We start from the raw sequence: 23,664 nt of genomic DNA, 5'->3' as shown, positions 1-23,664 counted from the left end.
TTGCCGAGGCTTAGATTTTGCAGCGACTGGTCTGACGGAAGTTCCAAGACGCACGAGACCAATTACGATCGACTTACGTTTACCCGCGCATTTTATTAGCCAGCATCGCGTTGATTGAAACGTCTGTGACAGATGGGACACTCGGGTCTCATTTTGCGGACGCGTGTTTATGCGTTTATTCCCCTCATAAGCTACATGTATACACGTATATCGATGGTCTCTAGAACTCTACGGGGACAGCGCGGTTGCATCTGCGACCACGCGTGTACAAGCATTTACGTGTGTCTATGCGCGGCAAATGGAGCTATAAATGACGATAACGCTAAGGTCGGCGTTAGTGTGATAACGATAATAATGGAAACGCGGAAAGCCGTTCGGAATACGTACACGTCGCGTCGTCAGCGCTTTATAGCGTTTTTATCGATCGTTGAGATGCCGATGATATAGGAACAGTGATGTAAAGCTGCATATATCTTTAATTCACTGATAAAACACATATTTCTGCGTAACGCCTGGATACGTAATATTATCCAGGGTGCTATATAGGGTGAGGCAATATCTGTTAACTATACATAACTATTCTACGCAGTAAAAAATAAAATGTTAATTTTCACATTTTTCGTATGTCCCAGAAAGTCCACTCTAAATTTTGCGTTAAAATAACATATTCGTCGTGTGTTACTTCTAAGACATTGAAAATCTTGATTATCTGACACAAACACATTTTGTTCTACATTTATATATGTTGTTTCAACTTAAAGTACGATGATAGAATAACACAAAGAATAGTTGGATACGCGAAAGAGTAGTTAAAGTAAACAAGTAAAAATTGTTGCTGGAATATATTTGATTCCGTATGATATGAATAAAATAAATGTTATATTTTAACATAATTCTGAGGAACATATCTCTCATATTATATTAATACATAAAATAAATTATTTTAACTTAAATTATTTGTAATAGAAACATTTAATTTTAGTCCATTTGACTATTTCACATGTCAAAATTTATGATTATTTGAAAACTCACTTTAACTTATGTTAATGTTAAAATAACTTGAAAAAATCTTGATTTCGTAAAATAATTATGTTAAATTATTGTTAAATAATTTAAATTAAAAAATAATATTGTCAAATTATGTTAAAATAACTCAAAATAATGTTTCATTTTTAAATGACACACGAAAAATGTCAAATTACTAAATTGACATAATTTAACACATGAAAACATCACGAAAATAATAATATGCGAGCTGTATGTTACTTTGACATTGAGTCATTAGCCAAAAGTTGACATTGCAAGAAAATTTTAATATTTGGACGAAAGATTTTTTATTTTATAGATACAACAATGGGTGAAAAATTCATGGGACAAAAATTACACCATACAGAAGCGATAGTCTTATGGCGGTAAGACACTTCTTTCTTGGTGGAGTAGCTTCGAGGATCTGGAAGACACCTTTGTTTTTTTTTTAATCAAAGATATTCTAAGTGATAATAGTTATCGTTTCATTCCGCATATTCTGCCATATATCGACGAGTAATTACAACTCGATAATTGCGAGAGCATGTTGTATTTTTTCCACGGCCGGAAGGGAATTCCCGATGGGCAATAATGAGCAATATGCGAGAGACTCATCGATCGAGTATCGCAAAAATATCGGCCCGCCGGCTTTTCTTCCTGTATTAGTAATCGGCGCGTCGCGTCGAGTCGCGTCACGTTGTCGGGATCGTTCATATCCGTTGCACCTCGCGACAGATTTCGGTTCGATTTCGCGAGACGTGCTTTCAATTTCGCGTCCGGGCGTGCGCGCGCGTCCGCGGTGTGTGTTCTCTCTGCCCGTGACGTTACGTCGGCGATGCGCCGCGCGACATTCCGCGCGGCTTACTGATTTGCAAACGGACTCGCGCGCTCGCGCAGACCGCCGCGCGTGCACATTTGCGTGCAAACGAGGCTGCATTCAGACGCGGTCGAGGTGTCGCTCGTATTTCAAACCTGGCGCTCGTATCGCCCTCCGAAATCGCGTATCTGGCGCGACGCGAACAACTATAACCGCTCGCTTTTTGATAGCTGCCTTTCAGCCCGCCACGTTGAATGGAACTTTTTTTCTCCAAAGCTTGTAAAAAACGTATCTGGGTCGTGTGGGAGTATTAGAAAGGTTGCTTATTAATCATTTTTGTAACAATCATCAGTCTTATCGGCTCTGTTACTATTTTCTTCTTTCTCTCGCTAATATTACCGTCGCGCGTAACTGGAAATCTTCGGGTCTTCAGGTAAGGTTCTTCGGGATCAATGTGATATTCCTATCGCGAGATGCTTCGATATTCGTTTTTTTTTTGCGGGCGAATTTTGTTTACGACAGGAGAGGACACGATCGACGAAATTTATAACGGTCCTTTTATTCTGCCGGAGATAATTTGGCGTAGAGCCTCGGGACACACTCGGTACGTCGCTGAGAATCGGAGCAGACGTTTTGCTACGTGAGCACGAAACTCGCATGCATGATCCCAGGGGCATGTCAGCTCGATCGGACAAGAATGTCAGGTGGTCGCGTCACGGACCACCAGCTGTCCATCAATTCTGTCCATGGGGTACATAGGGGTCCCTGTCTCGTTCTGATTACGTCCGCATGCTGCTTGGATTTCACGTGGAAATTGCGACTTTGTTCCCTTCGGCGTTGTCGCTCTTTCTCCCTCTTTCCCTTCCTACCTTTCTCTCTCTCTCTCTCTGTTCTACCCTCCCTTTCGCCGGTTGGCCCGATGTCTTACGACACGGCGACACGGAGAATAATGAAGTTCTGCGTTACGAAAGATAGCCGCGGGACATCTTGAGAGTCTGGCTGCGAGTTAAATTCGATATGTCGTACCGGTCTCTCCAGAATGCAATCGACGTGAACGTAGCAACTCTTAGACTCATTTAAGATGGAGCCCGAAGAATCTTGAATTGAAATTTCCGTTCCGCATTAACCTCACAAATTCAAATTCGAACTTGGAGAACATTATACAAGCTGTTGTCCAACCTTGATGGTTACTTAATGCTGTTTCCTCCTGTGTTGAATTGTCCTTAAAACGGGGTCCTTTGACCCTTGTTCAAAGGTATCCGGTAATTCATGGAGTACCGCTTGTGCGCAGGTAGAATGGGTTAAACTGAGCAGGAAAGTCCTCTATTATTTTGCAAACAACCTCGCAAAATTCCGAATTATTAACTATTGAAAATAGCCGTATATACATAGAGGTTTTATTTAATTAATAATGCAAAAATTTGCGTGTTATTCGCAAATTGGTAAAGAACCTTTCTGCTCATTTTAACCCATTATATTTGCGCACGAGTGTTGCTCCATGAATTACAGGACACCCTGTACTTATCGGTACAGAAGAAAGTCGACATTTTTGCGAGAATATGAGCGCTCGTTAATAACTAATAATGCAGAATATATTATATAGTCGGGAAACTTCTCCTTCACCGGCGCAATCCACTTACATCTATAACTCTATAACTCTATAAGTAGTTCTGCCGATACTTGCTACTTACTACCTATGTTTCCAAATGGATTCGATCAATCCTGTACCGGGCTATTGATACCGCTGTCCCGGCGTAGAACCTCAGGATCACTTTAACAAGGTAAAACCCGTGAGAGACGTAATTCTCTTTTCAGCCCGCCGTGTCGCATTCATCCGGATCTATCGGATCGTTCTTAAACAGCCAGCCTTCCCGTAAAAGCGATCCAGTTCCGACTCTCTTTGTTCTCGGCGAACTCATCGCGAACTCACGTCGATACGTGAAGCGATCTGATGTGCGTTATCCTTAAATTCTTTATGCACACCGAGCTCGCCGTCGATTCGACGCATGCGGTTCAACTGCTACGTGGTACATCGGAGCCCATCGTCTCTCCGCATCTCCGACGGCCGTTCAATAATATCTCGCCCAATTTCACCCGATCTTTCGTGTTGCTTTGCAAGCCTTCTACATAAGCTACGGACGTGTTGCATCCGTGCTCCCTCCGGCCCCTCCGCCGCTGCCGCGTCGGCATCTCCTTCCCCGAGTCTCTCCCGACGTCTCTCTATGATCTTCGCCGCCCGCTCTAGGCAGCCAGGCACCAGCCAATCCGACATATCAATATTGAAGTTGCATCTCGATGATGCAACCCCTGGTTTCCCTGATCGGGAGCTCCTCCCTCCTCTTCCTCCTACTCCATCCTTCTCTCTCTCTCTCACTCTCTCTCTCTCTCTCTCTCTATCTATCTATCTATCTATCCTTTCTCCTCTTTCTTTTTTCATTTTCCATTTCACTTCTCGTCACGCTCGATCTCCCCGTATTTTCTTTGCACCAGCGTAGATAGTTAAATGGGAAGCGTTAAAAACACTCGCGCGCGCACGGAAGAAAGAGAACGAAAAGGATGATAGGCCGTGGAGGGAGACGGGAGGATGGCGGAATTGAAAATGGAGAAGCCGCACCTGTCACTTTGCATTTTGCCACGCCGCGGAATCTCGTTAGCCTTCAATAATATTTATCCGCCAGTCATAGCGATCGTTCGACGGTAGGCGGCAGGAAAGAACGTACTTGTGCTGGATGCCCGTGTATCGTTCACATTATCGCTAAAGCGCCGCGGTCACGGTAGTTATAATTGCACCGGGGATAATCGTCAGTGCAATCAAAATAATTGCTTATCCGCACGATTATAGTAATCCGCGTGAGCCTCGACTCGCGCACACGATTATCTAATCACGCTGAGAGGAGCACCGTAGTACCCTCTCGAGAAAGGGCAAAATTAAACGTCAGCTTTTCTTTCTCCATTTCCAACATTCTACTTCCGCGGGCATCGTCGCGCAGATGAATGAAATGAAATCGACGCTTAATCAAACGAGGAATTTAATTTCGGCCGAATCAAAGTCGCATTGAAGTAAAGTGAACGCGGAGGTAAATGCGGTCGAATGTAGTCGCACTCGTGTCCGCATCTATCCAGTCGAAGCGACGAGGGAGAGAGAGCTTTTGGAGTTTCATCGGTTCGTTAAAAAGTATCGGCCGATGGCATTTTTCCCGTGGGAAAATACAGATTTCAAGTGTTCGCAGACAGGGTCGAGAACTCGACGTGTGCACACTGCCTTCGGGGTTAGGGGCGCCGTTGCCTCTGCCATTGGCGATTCGGCTGCTGCGTCGCGACGCTTAAGATTCTGGACGCAGCGGCGGCGGCGCACACACACGCCGCACGACATCCGGGATTTTGAAGACCGACCCGCGAGATGCCGGCTAACGCGAGCAATATCGCGATATTCTCGAGGGGTGTCAGCCCCCCCAACGCCGTCTCGAGACTCTCGCTTGCGATCGCGGCGGGTAGCTTCGACCGACTCCTCTTTTTCTTCACGTCTTCTCCCGTGTGTACTTACGTGATCGAATACGTAAGCAGCCGACTGGCCCGCTCTCTTATCCTTCTCCTTTCGCTAGAATAGAGAGAGAGAGAGAGAGCTCTCCTCTCCACCATCTACGCGCTTCTTATCCTTCTTTTCGCGCGCGTTCGCTCGATTCGGACGGAAATCCAGATAGAATTCGGGTTATTTGCGGGGATATTTTACCCCGGTCGGTACGGAGTAACGTCTCGATTTTCTCCCTCGTCTCGCCGCGTCCCTCCGTCGTTTTATCCTCGATTGGATCTTCGGCGTGTGAGTGAGCGAGCGAACCGTGCGATCTCGCGCTTCTCGCGCGTAATCTCGTTGCCGGTAACGACGGGAATCGAGTATGCGTCAGGCATAATTGGGGGGACCGCGGGAGGAGACGTTTCTATTTCGTGACGGTGTTACTTTATTCCGCCGTTTGCAGGGTATCCGGATCGTTTCTCGTCACGACATCAACTGCTTCAGCGCGTTCGAGCTGTTATCTCGACTAATTTGTCGTGAGATTGATACGCCTCTCTGTAAAAGGAGTTTGATAAGAATTCGATGAAACTTGTACTACGTATATATTGAAATATTACCTAACTTGTCGTACAGTTAAAAAAAATCTACTAAATAAGGACTGAAATATTTGCAACTAAAGATGATACTTGTATACGTTTCTTGAGATTAGCGTGCTATTTTTAATTTCTATCTTTAATATCTTCTAAAATGAAAATAAGAATTTGACGGAAAACAGAGAAAGACTAATATGCACACATTGTACATAAATTTCAGAATTATTGTTCATTTTACTTTGAAAATACAACGATGTAAATTTCATAATTTATAGTAATATTCGATACACACATACATATGCACGTATTTAAATACTTATATATTTGTTTTCCTATCTGTGCATTCTATTGCACCAACTGATGCATAAATATAGCACTAATAAGAAAAATATAAAATAACGATATTTTTATATTTGTGATATTTTGTATATATACAGGGTGTCCCAGTTGATGTAAACAAATATACAGCGTCCTATTATTATTTCCTCAGGCCTTTTTTCCGAAAAATATGCATTTTTGAGAAAAATGTTTTATGCAAAAGTTGTAGAATATCAAGGAGGACAGATGGTGCGAACGTTTTTTCTAAAAAATGCGTATTTTTCGAAAAAAGACCTGAAGAAATAAAAATAGGTCGCTGTATATTTGTTTGCATCAACTTCGTTTCAAAGTAAAATTTATTACTTAGGTAGTGAAATAAGCATATATGAAAACAAAATTGTGCTTGATAAATACGAAAATTATAAACGGTCCCCTTGATGCTCCACTGAAAATACGACATTGAGCTTTAAAGCCTCCTTAAAGTCTCATTTTTCCAAATTTTGAGCGCGCATTGTTCCACGGGGACGAGTAACGTAAGACGCGCTAAGATCTCTCCGCGTAACAATGAGCCGAGCCGAGCTTGTTTCAGTGCGCGCTTTCTCGCTGCGAAACGCTATTTAGCCTCGCGCGCGCGCAATTAAAGTTCCAACGATTTGAAAAGAACGTAGAAAGAATAACGCGGGCTAGACGGGGACTACGTTTCAGCGGACACGCGCCTCGCGTATCTCGGGGGAAAATACGCGCTTTATACTTCCACGCGAACACGACCATACGCTTTACGACGTAAAGGATAACAGCGCGTAGCTGAAGAGAGAGGGAGCGAGAGAGCGAGAAAGAGAAAAAGACTCGGCCGGCTGGTCGGCGGTGTCGCCTTTTGAACATCACGTTACGTGCTTGAATTAGTTTAGTTGCCTTCGGTGCTTCAACCCGCTCCGAGTAGACGACCAAATTTCGTTGTACAAACTTAAGTCGTAAACGCGGGATGATATAAAAATTTAATGCAGCGCGGGAGAAAGGGGCGGGGCGGGGGGAGATGGGGGAAAAAGGCTCGGGCGCGAGATGAATGCGACGTAGCGACGCAAAAACGACGCGCGGGCGGCGGTATCTTTCGTTTAGACAGGCGAGCGCAGTGATACGCAGCTGCGTCCCTATGCTTTACGATGCCGGGGGATGGTGACGGGCGAACGGGGACGAACGGTGACGGGGACTGCGAATTTTTATAGCGACAGCCAAATTATTCCGATTACCATTTCCTTTCTCTTTCTCTCTCTCTGCGGATCGGCTGTGATTCGACGTGCGCGCGAGAGTTCACAAATTCAACGAGGAATGTTACGTCGAGATAAGTGCGCGAATTGGCGCATTAATGATCGACGTAACGTCGATATAATTGAAGGGGCCAATAACACGCTGAATCACGTAGAACACGTTCGACAGGCTGAAAGGAGGCTGGGGGGTACTTGTTGCTCGGTGAATTTTTATCTCGAGCTCCCCTTCTCACGCGCGCGCTCGCTCTCGCGTTAAATTTTAATAGCGCGAACGGCGTCTCGCGACGCGAGATCGGTATTTTCCGCAGTTGCTCGACGAAATGATCGCTCGTGCGGTATCAGCCACGTCGCTTTTCGGATATTTCGCTTATGTCGGATACGCCGCTGCAGACTCCAGCGAGAGAGGGTGTTACGTCGAACGATTATCGGTTTAAATATTTCGTGTCTCCTGATCGAATTTTCCGTAACGAAGCGTAACTACGTTACCGGTGTAAAAGCCTGTTAACTTATCCTGTAATGTCTCGACGAATTAATGTCGGCGCACTGGGAAACTTAATTTTGACCCGTATCCCGTTAACGCGGCAGTTACGGAATATACTGGAGAAAGCCATTTTGGATCTCTAACGGGCGAGACGTTTGGTCATGTAAATGCAAGAACTGCTTTTGTAAGGGAGGATGGCAAAGGCAGAGGAGGGCGACTGGGGGCAGGGGGGCACATGGTAACGGCAAGAGAGATAATACCGTTACTTGTGTAAGTTTAATTTAACCGTCCCGTTCTACCTTAACGTTATATATACAAAACAGTTGTAGACGAAACCTTAGCGGGTTCCTCGTGGTTAAATTAAACTTCCTCCTCGTATGTATCTACATATCTCGATCTTGCACTGATACGTACTAACAGGAGGGAGCGCGCACGGTGGCAATCAAGTTGAGGCCTTTATCGTGCGAATATTTCCTCGAATCTCCGTGACAGACGCGACATTAAATTACAGTTAAATCGAACGCCGAATCGCTACATGCGCGAGTGCATTTATTCAATAATAATGTCGACGTTCGTTCCTCTCTTCTCTCCTCTTTTGGAATTCTATTTTCTATTTTTCTTTTCTCCCTTTTTTTCTTGTTTTTCTTTCTTTTTTCATAAAACCATAGTGCACGCGCATCATTGCCAGATGAGAGCCGGAATGACGAACGTTCCGGTCTTCCCACCTTGAATATTCAGCACCCATCGCCGTGTAAAAGTGGCCGTTTTGTTTCTATGTGCATTCGCCTCTTGCTTCCTTTTATTCGATTAAAATCTCCATCAAAATTTCCGAGCGGAAGCGACGAGCACGCGAAGTTGAATATTACAGAACCCGCAGGAAACCAATCCCGAAACTTGCCTAACTACCGTTGGCTCGCGAAGTTAGATCATCGGGTTTGCGCGATTTATGCGACTTTTATATCGCGATACCTCTCCTCCGTTGCCGTTCGCCCACGTGCTTGATTTATGAACGACATAATTGCCGTGCGGTCACTTCGACGGCCGATGACACCGAGATTTTTGAAAATACAAATTTCTACGCCGTCCCTCCGCGCGATCAATATTGGCCATTTCCACGTGTGCAGAAGGCACACGCGCATAATTGCGTCGGTATTGATATGGAAAGCACGGCATGTTGATCATCATAATTACGATACCGTTGTACATGCATACATACATTTTGCATATTAAGCGTGTAATCCCGGATTGCACAAACACCGCGAGGTATCGGAATTTTTTTGCTCGCCCGCCGCCGTTTAAAATCAATCGGCGCGGTTAATCGTAACTGGCAGTTGACGTAATGGCAGCATTAGAATAAGCATTAATTGAATGACAACCGAAACTAGAATGTCCCGATAAATTCGACCGTAAAATCAAATAACGTGAGCTGTCTAGCAGGCGTCACTTTCACCCTTTCTTTATCTCTCTCTCTCTCTCTCTCTCTCTCGCTCGCGATAGGCGAATGGACGAATGCGCGTGTGCACACGACGGAATGAAGTCATCAAAAAAGTGCAGTTACTCTCGCCGACGTCACGCGATCACGTCTTCTTCGTCGTCAAGTCGGCTCCGAATACGATTTTTCATCAGCGATTACCGGCTCCTCCGATCGCCGAGCGACGAGGAGGACAATACGAGGAGCGCGCAAGAAGCTGAGAACGCGCGGCTGGGGATGAAACGGGGTCAAGTTGATTTTATCTTCTTGTAAGCGCGCCCGTCTTCGAAATCCGACTGACGTTATTTACAGCCAATACATTTTCATCGGCTTTGCGTTCGGGATGAAAGCTCGGCCGCGAACATCGCGAACGTATATCGTATGGACTCGAAACAAGGCTCGTGAGCTTCGTGCGTCGGATTGGATAAATAACTTTCATAAGAGCAAAATGGATAACCGACCCGAGTCGAAATTCTGATGCTGCTCTGACGCTCTTAAGAATAGTTTGCGCCTACTTAAACGGTCCATAGACTAATAAAAACTTACTTTGATGATATTGACACTTTTTAACTTCTTTTTTGAGCCTTTAATTTTACAGATTGAATTCCAATGCTACCCGAATCGAAATTTTAGTTCTACATTACGCTTACAAATACAGTCGCCCTTTGTAACTTTTATCTCCAAATATAACGTTACATAGACTATTGTGCTCCTTCGATACTGTAGATTAAAACTTATTTCCGTTTCCTCCATGTTGAGACTTAAATAAGGACTTATTGAGACCCTGTAGAATAGGTCCAAGTCCTGCGCTATGCGTTTGTAGGTGGTATTCGAAGTTATTTAAGGCTCCGCTATCTTCGACAGCTATATTGATTGTATGACGTCAGAGGCGGGAAATGATATACAGTAAATTTCCTGCAACATATAACTTTAATTTTACTTTTCCATGAAAATATATAATAGTTTCGTAATACGTAGGACCGACTCGGGTGCGCACAATTTGCCGCATATCGATCAACGGCTCGCGAGTTGTTAACGATAACCGCGGCAAGCCGCTTATTACCCCGAACGAACGAACGAACGGAGAAATCGTATTCTTCTGCGATATCGGAAATTGAACTTCCTTAATCTCGGCCAGGGTGCACGCTGCTACTTGACTGACGGAGAACTGAGGCAGTCGAGCCATGAGCGGCAAGCGACGATACCGTGAGCTGCGGCCTGCGAGATGTAATTATCTCATTATAATTCATGATCACGATCAACTCACACGTTTATGATAATATATCAAGCAACACGAGCGTGAATTTGACTGCTGTTCACTAATTGCCAATTAATAATCGTCGACGTACCTATTTCCGGCTGATCTATTTCAACGTCTATGAATAGCTTTCGGACGCTTGCGATCGTTTCTTGCTTCTCTTTGCACGGAGAGCGTCGCTCAATAGAACATCGTTTGTTATCGATGATCAACACGTTCGTTTGTACGGATCTGTTTGAACGCGCATTCGCGAGAGATAGAGAGAGAGAGAGAGAGAGAGAGAGATAAAGAGCGCGTGGAGTTTGTACGGATGGAAGTTACTGCCGGCTCATTGCAAATACGATTCGATCTTTAGGAAAACGGGCGACAACAGTCGACAGCGGTTATCTGCGCCGAACCAAATATCGGATCGAACGCGGAAGAAGAGAGCCAAGTGGTATAGCGGCGAAGGGAAGGGGTACACAAACTGCGTGCAGAATTTACGAGAGCGACGGTGGGCTGTTCAAATACTATCAAATTCGAATCCGATTGAGAGAGCGTGGGGCTTAGCGATCCGGCTGCCGCCGATCCTCCAGCCCTCGTCTGGATCGGAGGCTTCGGGGGCTGCGTTCTCCTCGGCGAGGAGTTAACATCAGAGAGAAATCAGGTCAGAGCTCGCGCGCTTATCGATCGCGCGGACGGGGAATCCACCTACTCACTCTTCCGCGGCACGGTCGAAGATGGAAAGAAGGGAGATAAATATCGGCGCGAGAACCGGATATTGAGAGGTATAAATAGATAACGTTTCGGGTAACTTCCTCGAGTACCGATTTCTTTCCGAAACGTGCGTGTCTCCCGAGGATTGGGAGCGGCGGAAGGAAAGGAGAAAAAGTCGGAGGGCAGCGATAAATCTCCTCGGTGTTGGGCGGTAGCGAGGATCACGAGAATAGTAATAGGGAGATTACTCGCGTGATCCGAAGTCGAGGTTTGATCGGAGGATTAAAAATGTCGAGCCTGGCGACGTGATATAGTCAAAAGTCAGCCCTGAATTCATGATTAGTTAATTAACCGACGGATAAGATCGCCGGGGTGTACCAATAGGCGTCCCCGCGGTTGTATCGGATCACGCGGATCGCGATAAGCTTCAAACGCGCGCCGCATCCATCACATTTCGCAAAACTAACGTGGCAGATAGCGCGCGCTCGTTTTCTCGCGGCTGTCCGTTCGCTTTCATCCCTGCAGGCGGGTGAGTCGGACTGGATCAGAGTGTACGTCCCGATAATTATAATCAGTCGGCGGGCTTAGCGTCAAGGTGAGTGGGGGGAGCGACGATCACGCGGTGGTCGGTATTGGCGGCCGAGGGGGTGGCCGGCAGCGAGAGCGATGGGCGCGAAGGGGGTGGTTGTGTGTCGTCTCCGCTCGCTGCGACAGAGGGTGGACAGAGCATTTACATCATTTAATTTATGACCCTCTCCGCCGCGATCAGCCTGGACGACGGGTCTCCGTGCGCACACGCATACACGCGCAGTCTGCCATGCCCGCCTACGTGTATATACGTACACACACACACACACACACACGTATGTGAGCACAGGCGCGCACACAGTCGCGTAGTGCGCTCACTAATGCACCAGCAGAATAAATTTGCATATGCATGTGACCGTGTTCGGACGGAACTGCGCGACGGAAAGTGGGAGGATGGTAGTGGCCTGATGGAACCTGCGGGACAAGAACGGGAGTGGAACGCACATCCAAGCTTCCCTTGGAATCGAATGTAGCCGGAGGCCAGGATGGTCTGCCGGTGGTCATTGCGCGACTTCGTAACAAGGGAAGCAGCCGATCGGATAGTGGCACTGAAAAAGTAACGCGTTTGCTTTAAGTAATTCCATTTGGTAGAACTCGATTCCCTAGCTTCCTTCTACTAGTGCAGTTTTATAGAGATTGCCGCACTCTTCTCATTTTCGCCCCCCCCCCCTCGCCGTCTCCTCTCTTTCTTCCGTCACTTTTCCCCGCTTCTCTCTTATTTATATATTTTTCGCGAATTAATTGCACTAATGAAGAGATTCTGCGTTGTCATGAGAATGTAATGAGAGGGAGAGAGGGGGGGGGAGGGGTTGTCGTGTCATGGCCGATTCGCGCACACGAGGAAATTAATATCATGGGGTGCGTTCAGAAATTATACTTGACGGATAAGGTAGCACTTAATTAACTAATCGCGATAGAAAGAGCAAAGATTTTTTTTATCCTGATTGGTTAGTAAACGCTACTCTACTCGTTCAGCACAGTGAGAACGAAATTTGGCTTAAATGAACACAATCGTTTTCAAGCGCAACACTTGTTCCACTAAACCAATTATATAATTCATGTAATGAGTGATCTGTTGATTCAGCGATTGCAATTCGGCCGGCAACTGTATCAACGCAACGTATTGTCGCGCCAACGAGTAATTTGTTCAGTGGACATAACATTTTTCCGAACGAGGGTGAGACCGCCGATTTTGTAGAACCGCTTTTCCTCGGTGTAGGATTTCCGAACGCAGCTCCGCGCGATCTTCGTTGGGCGTTCTCGCACAATTCGTTCTCTCCTTTTTTCCTCGACTGACCGATCGAGCGAGCGATAGAAAGAGAGAGAGAGAGAGAGAGAGGGGCGGAAGAGACGGGAGAGCGGGAGGAGGAAAGAGAAAATCGCGGTCCCGCGACTGTAGCCGACACCGGATGACAACTTGCGGCGGAAACTCGGGTATTAGCGGCGGCGAAACTCGAGGAAACGGGCCGTCTTATACCATAACCTGTAACGTGTAAACGGGAGTATTTGGCCCGGGGATTACCGAAACTCAAAGTTTGATTGGCCGTGCCAGGGGTATCAAGTTTTGGCGAGGGCGCGCGAAACTTCGGTTAATTTGCCGGGGTGTAGAGCGCAAACCGAGTTCGTTGGTGCGAGCGGAGCGGACCGCACAATGTCGTCTCTGATTGCATTGATTCGTTCCCGAGCCTTTCTTTCTCGCCGGCGATACCCGCGGCTCGCGAAACGCGCCCTCCCTCTTTCCCGTCGTCACGGAATTACCTCTTGTTGCGCCGACGGACGCGAATAAAACACGCATGCGACTTGGATGGGCTCGGTGTTAGAATGATATTACGCGGACACCCCATTAACGATTATCTCGTTGGTAGGACGTGGCGGGAATTCATTACGATATTTTGCAAATTAGCAATCATTTGCATAATGCCGCTCCGCCACGGTCCTTGAATACTTAAAAATGTTGCTCTTTAAAGCGCCGTACCGGCCGCTTAGGGAGAAACGTACCTTCGAAATATGCAATTCTCGCTCGGCACGGTGCGGCGAACACACGAGATTATATCCGCGATACTTTCGACGCTGTTGACGGCTATGAATGCGAGCGCGTTAGGTAGCTACCGCTCGCGAACCGAATAATCGCCGTTTGTTAATCCGCAATGTGAAATATTTCACATATCCGTGATCATAACGTTTCCGGCGCCGATCGCTCCGTTGTGTTTCCTTTTCACATCGGGGAATATACCGCGCGCGGATTTAATTTATCGCATTTTAAAATACGCAGCCCCGCGCGTTTTTAACGCTCGCGTTTCCGCCGGCCGTGCGACGGCCCTGCAGCTCGTTCAATTGTCGATACATCGCGCGCTGGGAATCCCCGATAAAATTCCATCGAGTCGGCCCGGCGGCGACGTCGGAGGAATGAGCAGAATTTCGGCCCTCCTGTTTTATAGTCGCGACGAAATTTCGAACGCTCTCACGGACGTGGCCTCTCGTGGACGACGACGAAGACGTAATTCTTTTAATTACAGCTTACGATACGGTCCTTTTAAAGTGTACGGCAAATGAAGGACCGCCGACGACGCTACGAGTGCACCTCTCTACCCATCCGCGCGAACGGTCCGTTCGGAGCGCTTTCGCGTGGCTTCAAATTAAAACGCGCAATTACGCCGGAGCGAATTTACTTCCAATTAGTTTACGATTACCTTTCACCCGCTCTTTCTTTCTCCTTCTCTCTCTCTCCCTCTCTCTCTGTCGGCGGATACACTCTCGTTCATTTGTCGCTGAATTCCTGAAATTGATTCCCGCACACCGGCACCGCTGTGTAACGCGCTGTCGCCGCGAGTGATCGGTGCAATTCCGACGGGAAATTTCGGAAAATTGCGATTTCCAATATCAAAAGGCTGTTGATAGATAAACCGGCGATAACGCTTTTAATACGTTCTATGTACCGCGCTGCGCTTTGTTCGTCACCCCTTTAAGAGCGCGAAGTGGGCTCGCGGAAGTCACTTGTAAAAATTGAAGCGCCTCTCGTAAGTTATTGCGCCACGTTTGTCGAGTTCGCATAGTCGAAATCATGTTTCAACGTCGCTGCCCGGGAGACAAAAATGCCACTCTTGCGGCCTCTCCGTCGAATATTGTTCGCACAAAATTGAATTCCTCAATTTGCTGTGTACATACGCGTGTGACATAGATATCTGTTCGCGTCTCTCGCTGCAATTTCCGTGAGAATTTTCCTTGCGGTAACGTTCCGACGCTGATAGTTTCGCGGCGCTCTCGTTGCCGCCCGGCGAGTCGCAAGTCGCGCGTTTTGCTCACGACGCTCCAAATCGCGCGGCTCGATTCGCTCGACATATACGATGTCCGACGATTTTCTCGGGATCCGTGGCGTGCAAGTGGAACAAGTGGAACTGAACTGAAAAGTCATGCACTATTTTGTAGAATTCGCAATAGTTAGTGAGGAATTCATTAATCTGTATGAGCTAATGAGCGCACGGGAAGCTCATCGCCGCTCATCGCTGCTAGGAGAAATCAATCAATTTTTCTTCGTACAGAGTCCGAGCTATCGATTCCCGCTCACTAACTCATACGTACTGAAAAAAAGGTTTGACAACAATCACCAAACATTTAATGAAATTATTTCAATAAAATGACTCGGTTATTGTAAGCTATTTCACTAAACGTTTGGTAATTATTATCAAATATTTTTTTATCGCGGATTAATTAATTCCTCATTAACTATTACGAATTTTGCAAAATCATACGTTACTTTTCCGTTCAGTTTTAATCGTTCTGCAGGTCACCGATCCCGAGAAAATTATCGGACACTCTGTGCATTTTACAATCTGGGGAGTTTATACAGATGCGTTCCTCAATAATGGATTATTATTGTTTGTTAATGATTGTTCTCCGTTGCAGAATGTCAGAAGGCAGCAGCGAAATCAGTTGGCTATGGCTCTTGTAGTGAAAGCACAACTGCCGCCCTCCGAGCCGCCCCTGATCATCTCTTCATGGCAGCTACGGTGAGTCGTTGCGAAACATATATATAATCGTAATGTTTAATACCATCTATGTATTAATATATGTAATTAGATAATCCAATAGGTGCGTAAATTTTCAAAAATTAAAAGTGAATAATCGATTTCCTCCGAGCTTCCAACTTTTCATGGAATACGATGATAATATGATTACATTAGAAAATGATATTTGATTGAATATACATTAGAAAATGAATTTGATTGAATCTACCTGGCGATGGGCGACTAAATATGTTTCGGTCGAGGGGAACGAAATTTCCAGTTCCCTCATAAACAAAATTTCATTCTTACAGCCAGAAATTCCGTTTTCTACCACCAAAACGTGTTTGGTCGTCCATTGCCAGATAAATCCATCCAAACTCATTTCTTAATATAGTCCCATACGCATCGAACGAATTTACGTTAGCTTAATTATCAGATAAATGAGCAACCGTTGCATCTCTTTTCGCCATTACCTCAATGGAAGAATGAGATCTCATGGATTCCGGAACGATATCGACAGATCCATTTCCCTCGAAATGATCCGCGCGGGGGTTCATTCGAAAATAGATTTCTCCATTGCGAGAGCCGCGTTCTCAGTTTCACCCTTCGATGCCGCGGGGCAGGAGCGATTGTTTGTTAGGTCGTGCGCCCCCGCATGTGCCACGTGTGTGCGTGTGTGCGCGCGTGTGCACGACGAGGCAGAGGGGTCGCCTCGCTTCGCCTCCCTCGCCCCTCTCGTTGTACGACCGCTCGGACAGAGTCCAGAATTCCAGACCGCCCCTTCCGGATATTCGTTCGCCGTATATCTTCGGACCGGTCGCGCACTCCAGTACGTGCGATCGCCACGCCGGTTGGAGAGGAACGCGACCGAGTCACCACTCGAGTTACGTGTGGCAATTTAAGGACGACGGGAGTCCGACCGGAGTCGACCTACGTTCTCCGCTTGATAACCCCCGGCCGGTTCCTCCCTTGGCGCCTGTACCGGACACGCTGTAACCGGAAGACGTAATGCCAGGTTCGAGTATCTCGTCTAAACCGCGTTGTCGTTCCTGAGTGCTCGATCCTTCTCGCCGGACGCTATCCTCCAATCGTTTGTCTCATATAAGGCGGATCTATGATATCCTGTTTTCCCCGTGCCAGCCTGGCAGGAAATATTCGAGACGTAACGAATATACTAATCGACGATAAACTGAATACTCTCTCGCGATTCGCGCATCCTTTCGGAAAGCGACCTGAGGAAAGACGATCCGGGTAAACGGCAAGCCGAGCTTTCGACAAATCTTTGCTTTTTATTGCCTTCGCTGTAAAAGCAATCCCCTTCTTCCAACTCGTCTTGAAGACGCCTCGGGTGGCTTTTAAATTCAAAACTTTGAAATTTCAAATGTTCGCAACATACCTCGCGAAAACTCGTTTTCTTTCATGATTCTCCTTCAACATCCCGGACATAATTTATACATGCTTGGTAAACTTCAAAAGCACATTATTTAATTGGCTCACCGGGCTCTCGAAAGATCGACGCGTCTTTCGAAGATCGCGAATCGAGGAGGACCATGTGAATATGTTCCCACCGAGTCACATACATCGAGATCAGGTGCACACCATTGCACCGGCGCGCTCGCGGGCCGCTTAATGGCGGGAGCGGCGCAAGATGAAAGGGCCGTAAAGAGAAACACGACTTCGCGTTTAGGGTGGTTGAAATACGCGTGTGTCGATGCGCCGGGGTGTAATCGAGGGCTGCGCGTTCGAATCGCGGCCGACTTTGCTGAATGTGCGGTGGCGTTTCGATTAATAGTTATTGGTTTCGTTGCCGGTTGCGGCCGCGCCTCCTCGACTTCCTTTTCTCCCCCTCTCCTCCGCGCCCACCGCATCGGCAGCTACGGATAATATTAATCGCTTTCGAATCGCGCCGCGATACGGGCCGAGCGCAGGTGCGGGCGCCCGCAGGTTGCGAAGGATACGGATACATCGGGAACAACGGCCGCGCAATTACGCCTTACACCTTGTCAAGCGAGACTTTCGATCTCGTGGCGTTTCGATGACTGTATTTCTCCGAATGACTGGGTACACACGATCAGCTTCCTCACAGATCTAACCGTCGTACCTGTGCAAATTTGCACAGCATCTCTTATCGAAGGACGTCGTTGAGAAGTCAGACGGAATGAAGGAAACGCTTGTAAACGCAGATCTTCCTTGCAAAATAGGTAGCATCTCTCAAGGCACGTGAACAAATTCGATGATCGTGTCTCTCCGAATCGTATGGTCGTACAATCATTTTGTTTACGGATCCGAGCGTTATATTTTTGCAAATTTGCACAGTATTTCTTATCGAAAGGCGTCGTCGAGAAGTCGCGCGAATGAAGCTTGTAAAACGTCTTTCTTGCAAAATAGACGGCATCTCTCAAGGCACGGTGTGAACAAATGAGAATTTAGAGAAAACTGAATTATCACGCTGCCTCGATGCAGGCTTCAAAAGTAATTGGTATCCTTTAACGACAAGAATATCAATGAACGAGTACATTGGTGCCCTGCGGGCTTCGTTAAAGGTAGAAAGGGGTGATAAATCGTTGGCTTCATTGTTGGTAGCTGGCTCCCCTTCGCAAATTTTCTTCCTTCCTCCGCGGTGTCGGCGCGAACCGGAGATAATACTAATCGTTTTCGAATTGTATCACGATTCGTCGCAGACACAAGTAGCCCCGGAACACGTTGTAGCCAGCCGCTGTCGGCGATGGCATTCATTTGAGTCGCGAACACGGCAGCGACTTACCCTGGTGTTCGCGCGCCTCGCGTAAATGTATCATCTGGCGTTTATCGCTGGTCGATAACGCGTGCGACACGCACTTCTGCCAACCGGATTTTACGTCGTCGTGAGCCACTCCGAGGTCGCTGGCGGGTCTGTAATACGCGAGAAATGCATCCATTAATGAAAACATCATTTGTAACATTGTGACATTTTGTAACATTGTTATTGTGAAATAGCAGCTGACAAAACTAAACATCAATCGAGTGATATCAATAATTAGTTCGCCTGATTATTGGTAGCTCCAAAATAAGAACACGTTACTCCCAAGATAATGTTTTGATCCACCTTGCGTCTGCAAATATCGTTAAGAGACCAATGGAGATTCTCGAGGCATGTGATTAATTACTATTATTATTTCCATATTAAAAGAGAAAACCTGTTAAGAACTTCTGGAATAGATCTAGGTTCTACAAGCGGTTGTAGAAAATATATATTTGATATTTATTTAATATTATCTCAATGCATATTCTATTTACATTAAATTTTTATTTTTTTTTATTAATTTTAGTAAGCAACATGTTAATTATCTAACTGAATTGCAGGTAGAATATGCGATAAAAAGGCAAAAATCAATTAATGAATACGAACAAATAATGGGATCAATGGATAAATAAAATAAGCTTTCGTTTATCATAATTTCTTTATTATTATTTTATTAGGTTGGTAATTCCGATAGGATTCGGATATTCGAAAAGGATTAAAAAGAAGGAGTTATGAAGACAAAGGTTGTATGCCCGGAAGTATTGGTAGAAACATAAATTTAATTTTGGTGTAACGACGAGGCTAAATAGAAGTGAAAAGACAACGTTGGTAGTTTTCAAAGTGAAATGTGTGGCCCGAAGAAAATTATTAGAGGTATAAATCTGCATTCGCCGGACTTGTAGAAGATTTTTAATTTGGTTTGGGGCGCTTCCGATGCGTGACAGTCCTGATAACTCCGATCGCCTCGGAGATTCTGGATGTTTTAAAAACGTTTTTTTGCTGTGGTCTCTCGCCGCTGAATGTGCACGTCATTCATGAGCGAACAATTACGGCTACCACGTCTATTGTTTTGGTACTATTGTGCGTTGCGTATTTGGCCGTAACCGCGTCATTACGTTTCGAGTCGGCGAGCGACGCACATAACGCGACGTGAGGCACGTGTATCGGCGAGTTATCATATCCGTTGACTCTTAAAATATTTTTTGAACTTAAATATATTCATTGGAGTTTCATCAGCATCGACTAACATTTATTTTTCTGGTCGAATCGTACTTACGTGAATTACAGTGTCAGTGCTGATGTCAATGCCAGTGCCATGAGGGAGTATCCGGAGCACCGTAAGTAGGATGTCGGATCGGGAAACCAGAACGGAGGATGTAGATCGCCGCGTGGGCAACGGTTATACAGTGGTGTCAAATTATTTATTATACGGGATATTTTCGATTTTTATGAGCGATTTTTATGAACGTTTGATGAACATGTTATGAGAATAAGGAAATATCCTAATTGAAATTTGGTATCTATAAAAGGCCGACATTTATAGTGTGTCATAATTTGATAAATACACTGAGAAACCCATTTAGTTGAATCAACTAAATTCTTGCTTGACTATGGACAAATAAATACTTTTGTTATAAGAACCAAAGGTTTCGTTCTTTGAAACCTCTGAAACTTAAAAAAAAACAGATTATGAGAAAATAAGATATATCGTTTTATTCACCCGTTTAATCTCTCATTATTTGTACACGTTAACGATCTAACATTCGCTTATCACTATATTCTATCTGTAGTTGTAAGTTACATAAGAAAATGTTCTAGTATATAAGAATATTCTTTATCGAAATAAAACTTAAATGTAGAATAGAATATCGAGATAAATGAATATTAAATAATTCTGAAGCAGATTTTTTGTAATCGCGTTGACATGGCAAAAACGCGATAATGAATACTTGTACCATCAACTTAGGACACTAGCCTGTATGGCCAATGTTTATGTTTCGTGATTTTCCTTTAAATCCGGCGGAATATACAGAGTAAAATATGTTGACTGCCGCTATGAATTTCATTGATTGTACAAAAGATCAACTGACGATTGAATTATCAAAGACGTGATAAATAAATGTAATCCGAGACACATATATTTTTGACCTCGTTTCATTAGTTCTATATTGACCATACAACTGATTTTTCGAATATAATTATACTTTATACGTAATTTATACCTTACACGTAATAAAATCCGATAGTATCACAGTGTCGATGTCATTGATGATCGTCGTGCATTCAACGTTAATGTAGAATGAATATTTCGACTCGGGACGGCTCTTTTCTCTTACAATCCGGCCCGATTCATCTCGACATCGTAAATATGATAAAGCTCCGTCGGAAAAAGTGTTCCGGACGAAGCCTGATATTGGTCTAAGAAGCTTGACAAGATTGAGGGAATAAGAAGGAATAATTAGACATCGCGTTTTTGCCGGGACAGCCGCGGGTAAGCACTTTCTCTTGCAAATAATGGGGTGGGCGCATAAAAGGGGCGAGGGCGGGAGGAAGGGGTAAACATAAATATTCAGCCTCTAATCGAGCACCTCGCTCCGCCATGCCGTCGTTAATTTTCCGTAAAGGCCGATGAAGAGAGTAAAAAGTTAAGGCCGAGTGTATCGGAGAGTGTAAAAGCGTAGACGCTGTAACGAGCAACGCGGAGGCCCTTCCGGTTACTTTTCCGTCGAGTTATTGCGTCCGGGCTCTTGCGATCGTTAAAAGGTAAACGAGCGGACGGTTCTTTTCGCGAGACGATGCTTTATCGCTTTATAAGTAGTCACGATGAAGTAGACAATCGCGAAGGCTGTTATAGCTCGCCTTACCGTTCGTAGTTGAAGTGTACCTAAGACCCGTTTGCGCGGACATTGATCGCAGCCAAGGATATCAATTTTCTGTCTGTATTATAGAGGGATAGATTATAGACCTGGGAATAGAGAGAGAAAGAGAGAGAGAGAGAGATTATATAGAGTCATAGTTTAAAAACGAGGGCGGATGTTGTGTTGTCTTTAGTCAATCCCAGCTGATAAAATTAGGCCTTACCGAGAACTTTTTACAAATTTAAGGAACATGTTTCTGACATTCTGATTGAACTAAAAATATCCTATAAACATAAATCCAATTCGAGACGATTATCTACAAGCGTTCAAAGTTTACAAATGATAGCGTAATTTTTTGGAATATTTTTTATTAAAAATGAAAAGTAAAGAAAGAAATATAAATATTAAAAATTTAATATACGAAAGGAAAATTAATACTTGAGTTAATTAATACAGCCCATTAATGACGATGTCATTTATAAACATTTGTAGATGGTTAATCGTTTCGAATCGGGTCGATGTTTATAGGACATTTTCTACTCAATTCACATCAGAAACATGCTTCTTCTTAAATTAGTACAGTATGTCACGTTATATCCTGTATATTAATTTTAATATAATATAATTCAATTTAATATAGTTTTATTCTAAAATAATTTTAACTTAATTCAGCTATCTGCCATGTTTCTCTCAACAAACTTTTCACGAGGGTCTTTCACAGCTTGTATCGACATACGCGCGTACTTGGAATTCGCGAATATAAAGCGAGAGCCGATCGTGGATCGTGGTGTAAGATGTAAAACAGCATAGCGAATTAGCCGTGCATTTGAACCTCATTCTGTTTGCGTTCCGAATACCCGTGCTAAGCGAATCGTGCCTCCAATTTTAAGGCAAAGCAAACCTGACGTTTCCATGCCGTTGGTTTTCATTAAGAAGCCAGGCGGCAAGCAAATGTAACCGACTAGCCGTGCTTAGCATTCAGCCCCGTCCCTACCGCCTGGTTTGCTATAAGTTTCCGCCGGTCCAGCGACCCCTCCGTAACCTTTCTCTCGTTGTGTCCCGAGCTCGGAATGGTACACGCGGAGACGATAAAAGCGATATGCAAACGAGACACATGCGTCGCTTGTCCCTAATTAATGTGTCAATTGAAACCGCCGGCTCGCGCGTTGACATTTTTCAGCCGCGACCACCCGGAATTACCGTGTCAACATTGTACAACTAAATTATACTTTCGCATTTATTTACTCCGATTGTCCACGCGCGACATTCACGCGGCCATCACGACGATAGTTGATTTTGCTACTCGCACGAGAGCGGGGGAACGCGTTTGATCTTCCGACGCGTAAAAGTACACTGGAAAATGAGTTGGATCCACCTGACTATGAACAACCAAACGTGTTTCGGTCGGAGGAAACAACGTTTCTAGTTCTCACATACCGAATTTGGTTCTTATAACCAAAAATTCTGTTGTTTCCTTCCACCGGAACACATTTACTTGTCCATTGCCAGGTAGACACAGCCAAACTAATTCTCCGGTCACGAAATCGCGGGTAACAACGGCAAACGATGCGAGAGCGACGATGAGAGACCCGTCAAATTCAACTAATCGCGAGGAAGCGGGTGTGAATTCGTTACTCTTCGCATTACTCCGGGGTGAGGCGAATATTTCGAGGCGGAACCGCGGCTGGAGGTGCGTGTACATCGGCTGGAAACGAGCGCGGGCGAAATCTTTCGAGTGTTCCCCGCGTGTTCCGCTCATTAGTTAGTTTTTTCGCGGCGCGCGGCGGAGGCGCCCCAGAATCCAGGCCGGCGCAAAGTAAACGCGCCAACAATTTCGGCGAGGTGCACACGCACGGTGGGTGCATTAGCGGAGTCTTAAATACCGCCACGTGGCTTCACGCGGAATGCTCAAGTGGCTTTGGCCGTCTCGGGCTCCGCAAGACCTTTCTCCACGCCCACGCATTCGCTCGCGTGTCTGTTACACGCTTGCTCGAGC

At 45.5% G+C, this 23,664-nt stretch overlaps 1 protein-coding gene across 1 annotated transcript in view; it reads left to right on the top strand.

Moving 5' to 3' along the window:
- LOC106747403 overlaps nt 1-20,155 on the top strand; it is a 95,191-nt gene extending 75,036 nt beyond the window's left edge. Inside the window, exons 3-5 of the mRNA XM_014624892.1 lie at nt 11,096-11,176; nt 15,928-16,031; nt 20,098-20,155. Of these exons, the coding sequence (XP_014480378.1) occupies nt 11,096-11,176; nt 15,928-16,031; nt 20,098-20,155 (243 nt within the window). The remainder of the gene's footprint in view (nt 1-11,095; nt 11,177-15,927; nt 16,032-20,097) is intronic.
- Nucleotides 20,156-23,664: the final 3,509 nt, after the last annotated feature.

This window comes from Dinoponera quadriceps, unplaced genomic scaffold, assembly GCF_001313825.1.
Source record: "Dinoponera quadriceps isolate SergipeBrazil2010 unplaced genomic scaffold, ASM131382v1 scaffold2414, whole genome shotgun sequence".
NCBI lineage: Eukaryota > Metazoa > Arthropoda > Insecta > Hymenoptera > Formicidae > Dinoponera > Dinoponera quadriceps.
This window is presented reverse-complemented; position numbering and strand designations above follow the sequence as displayed.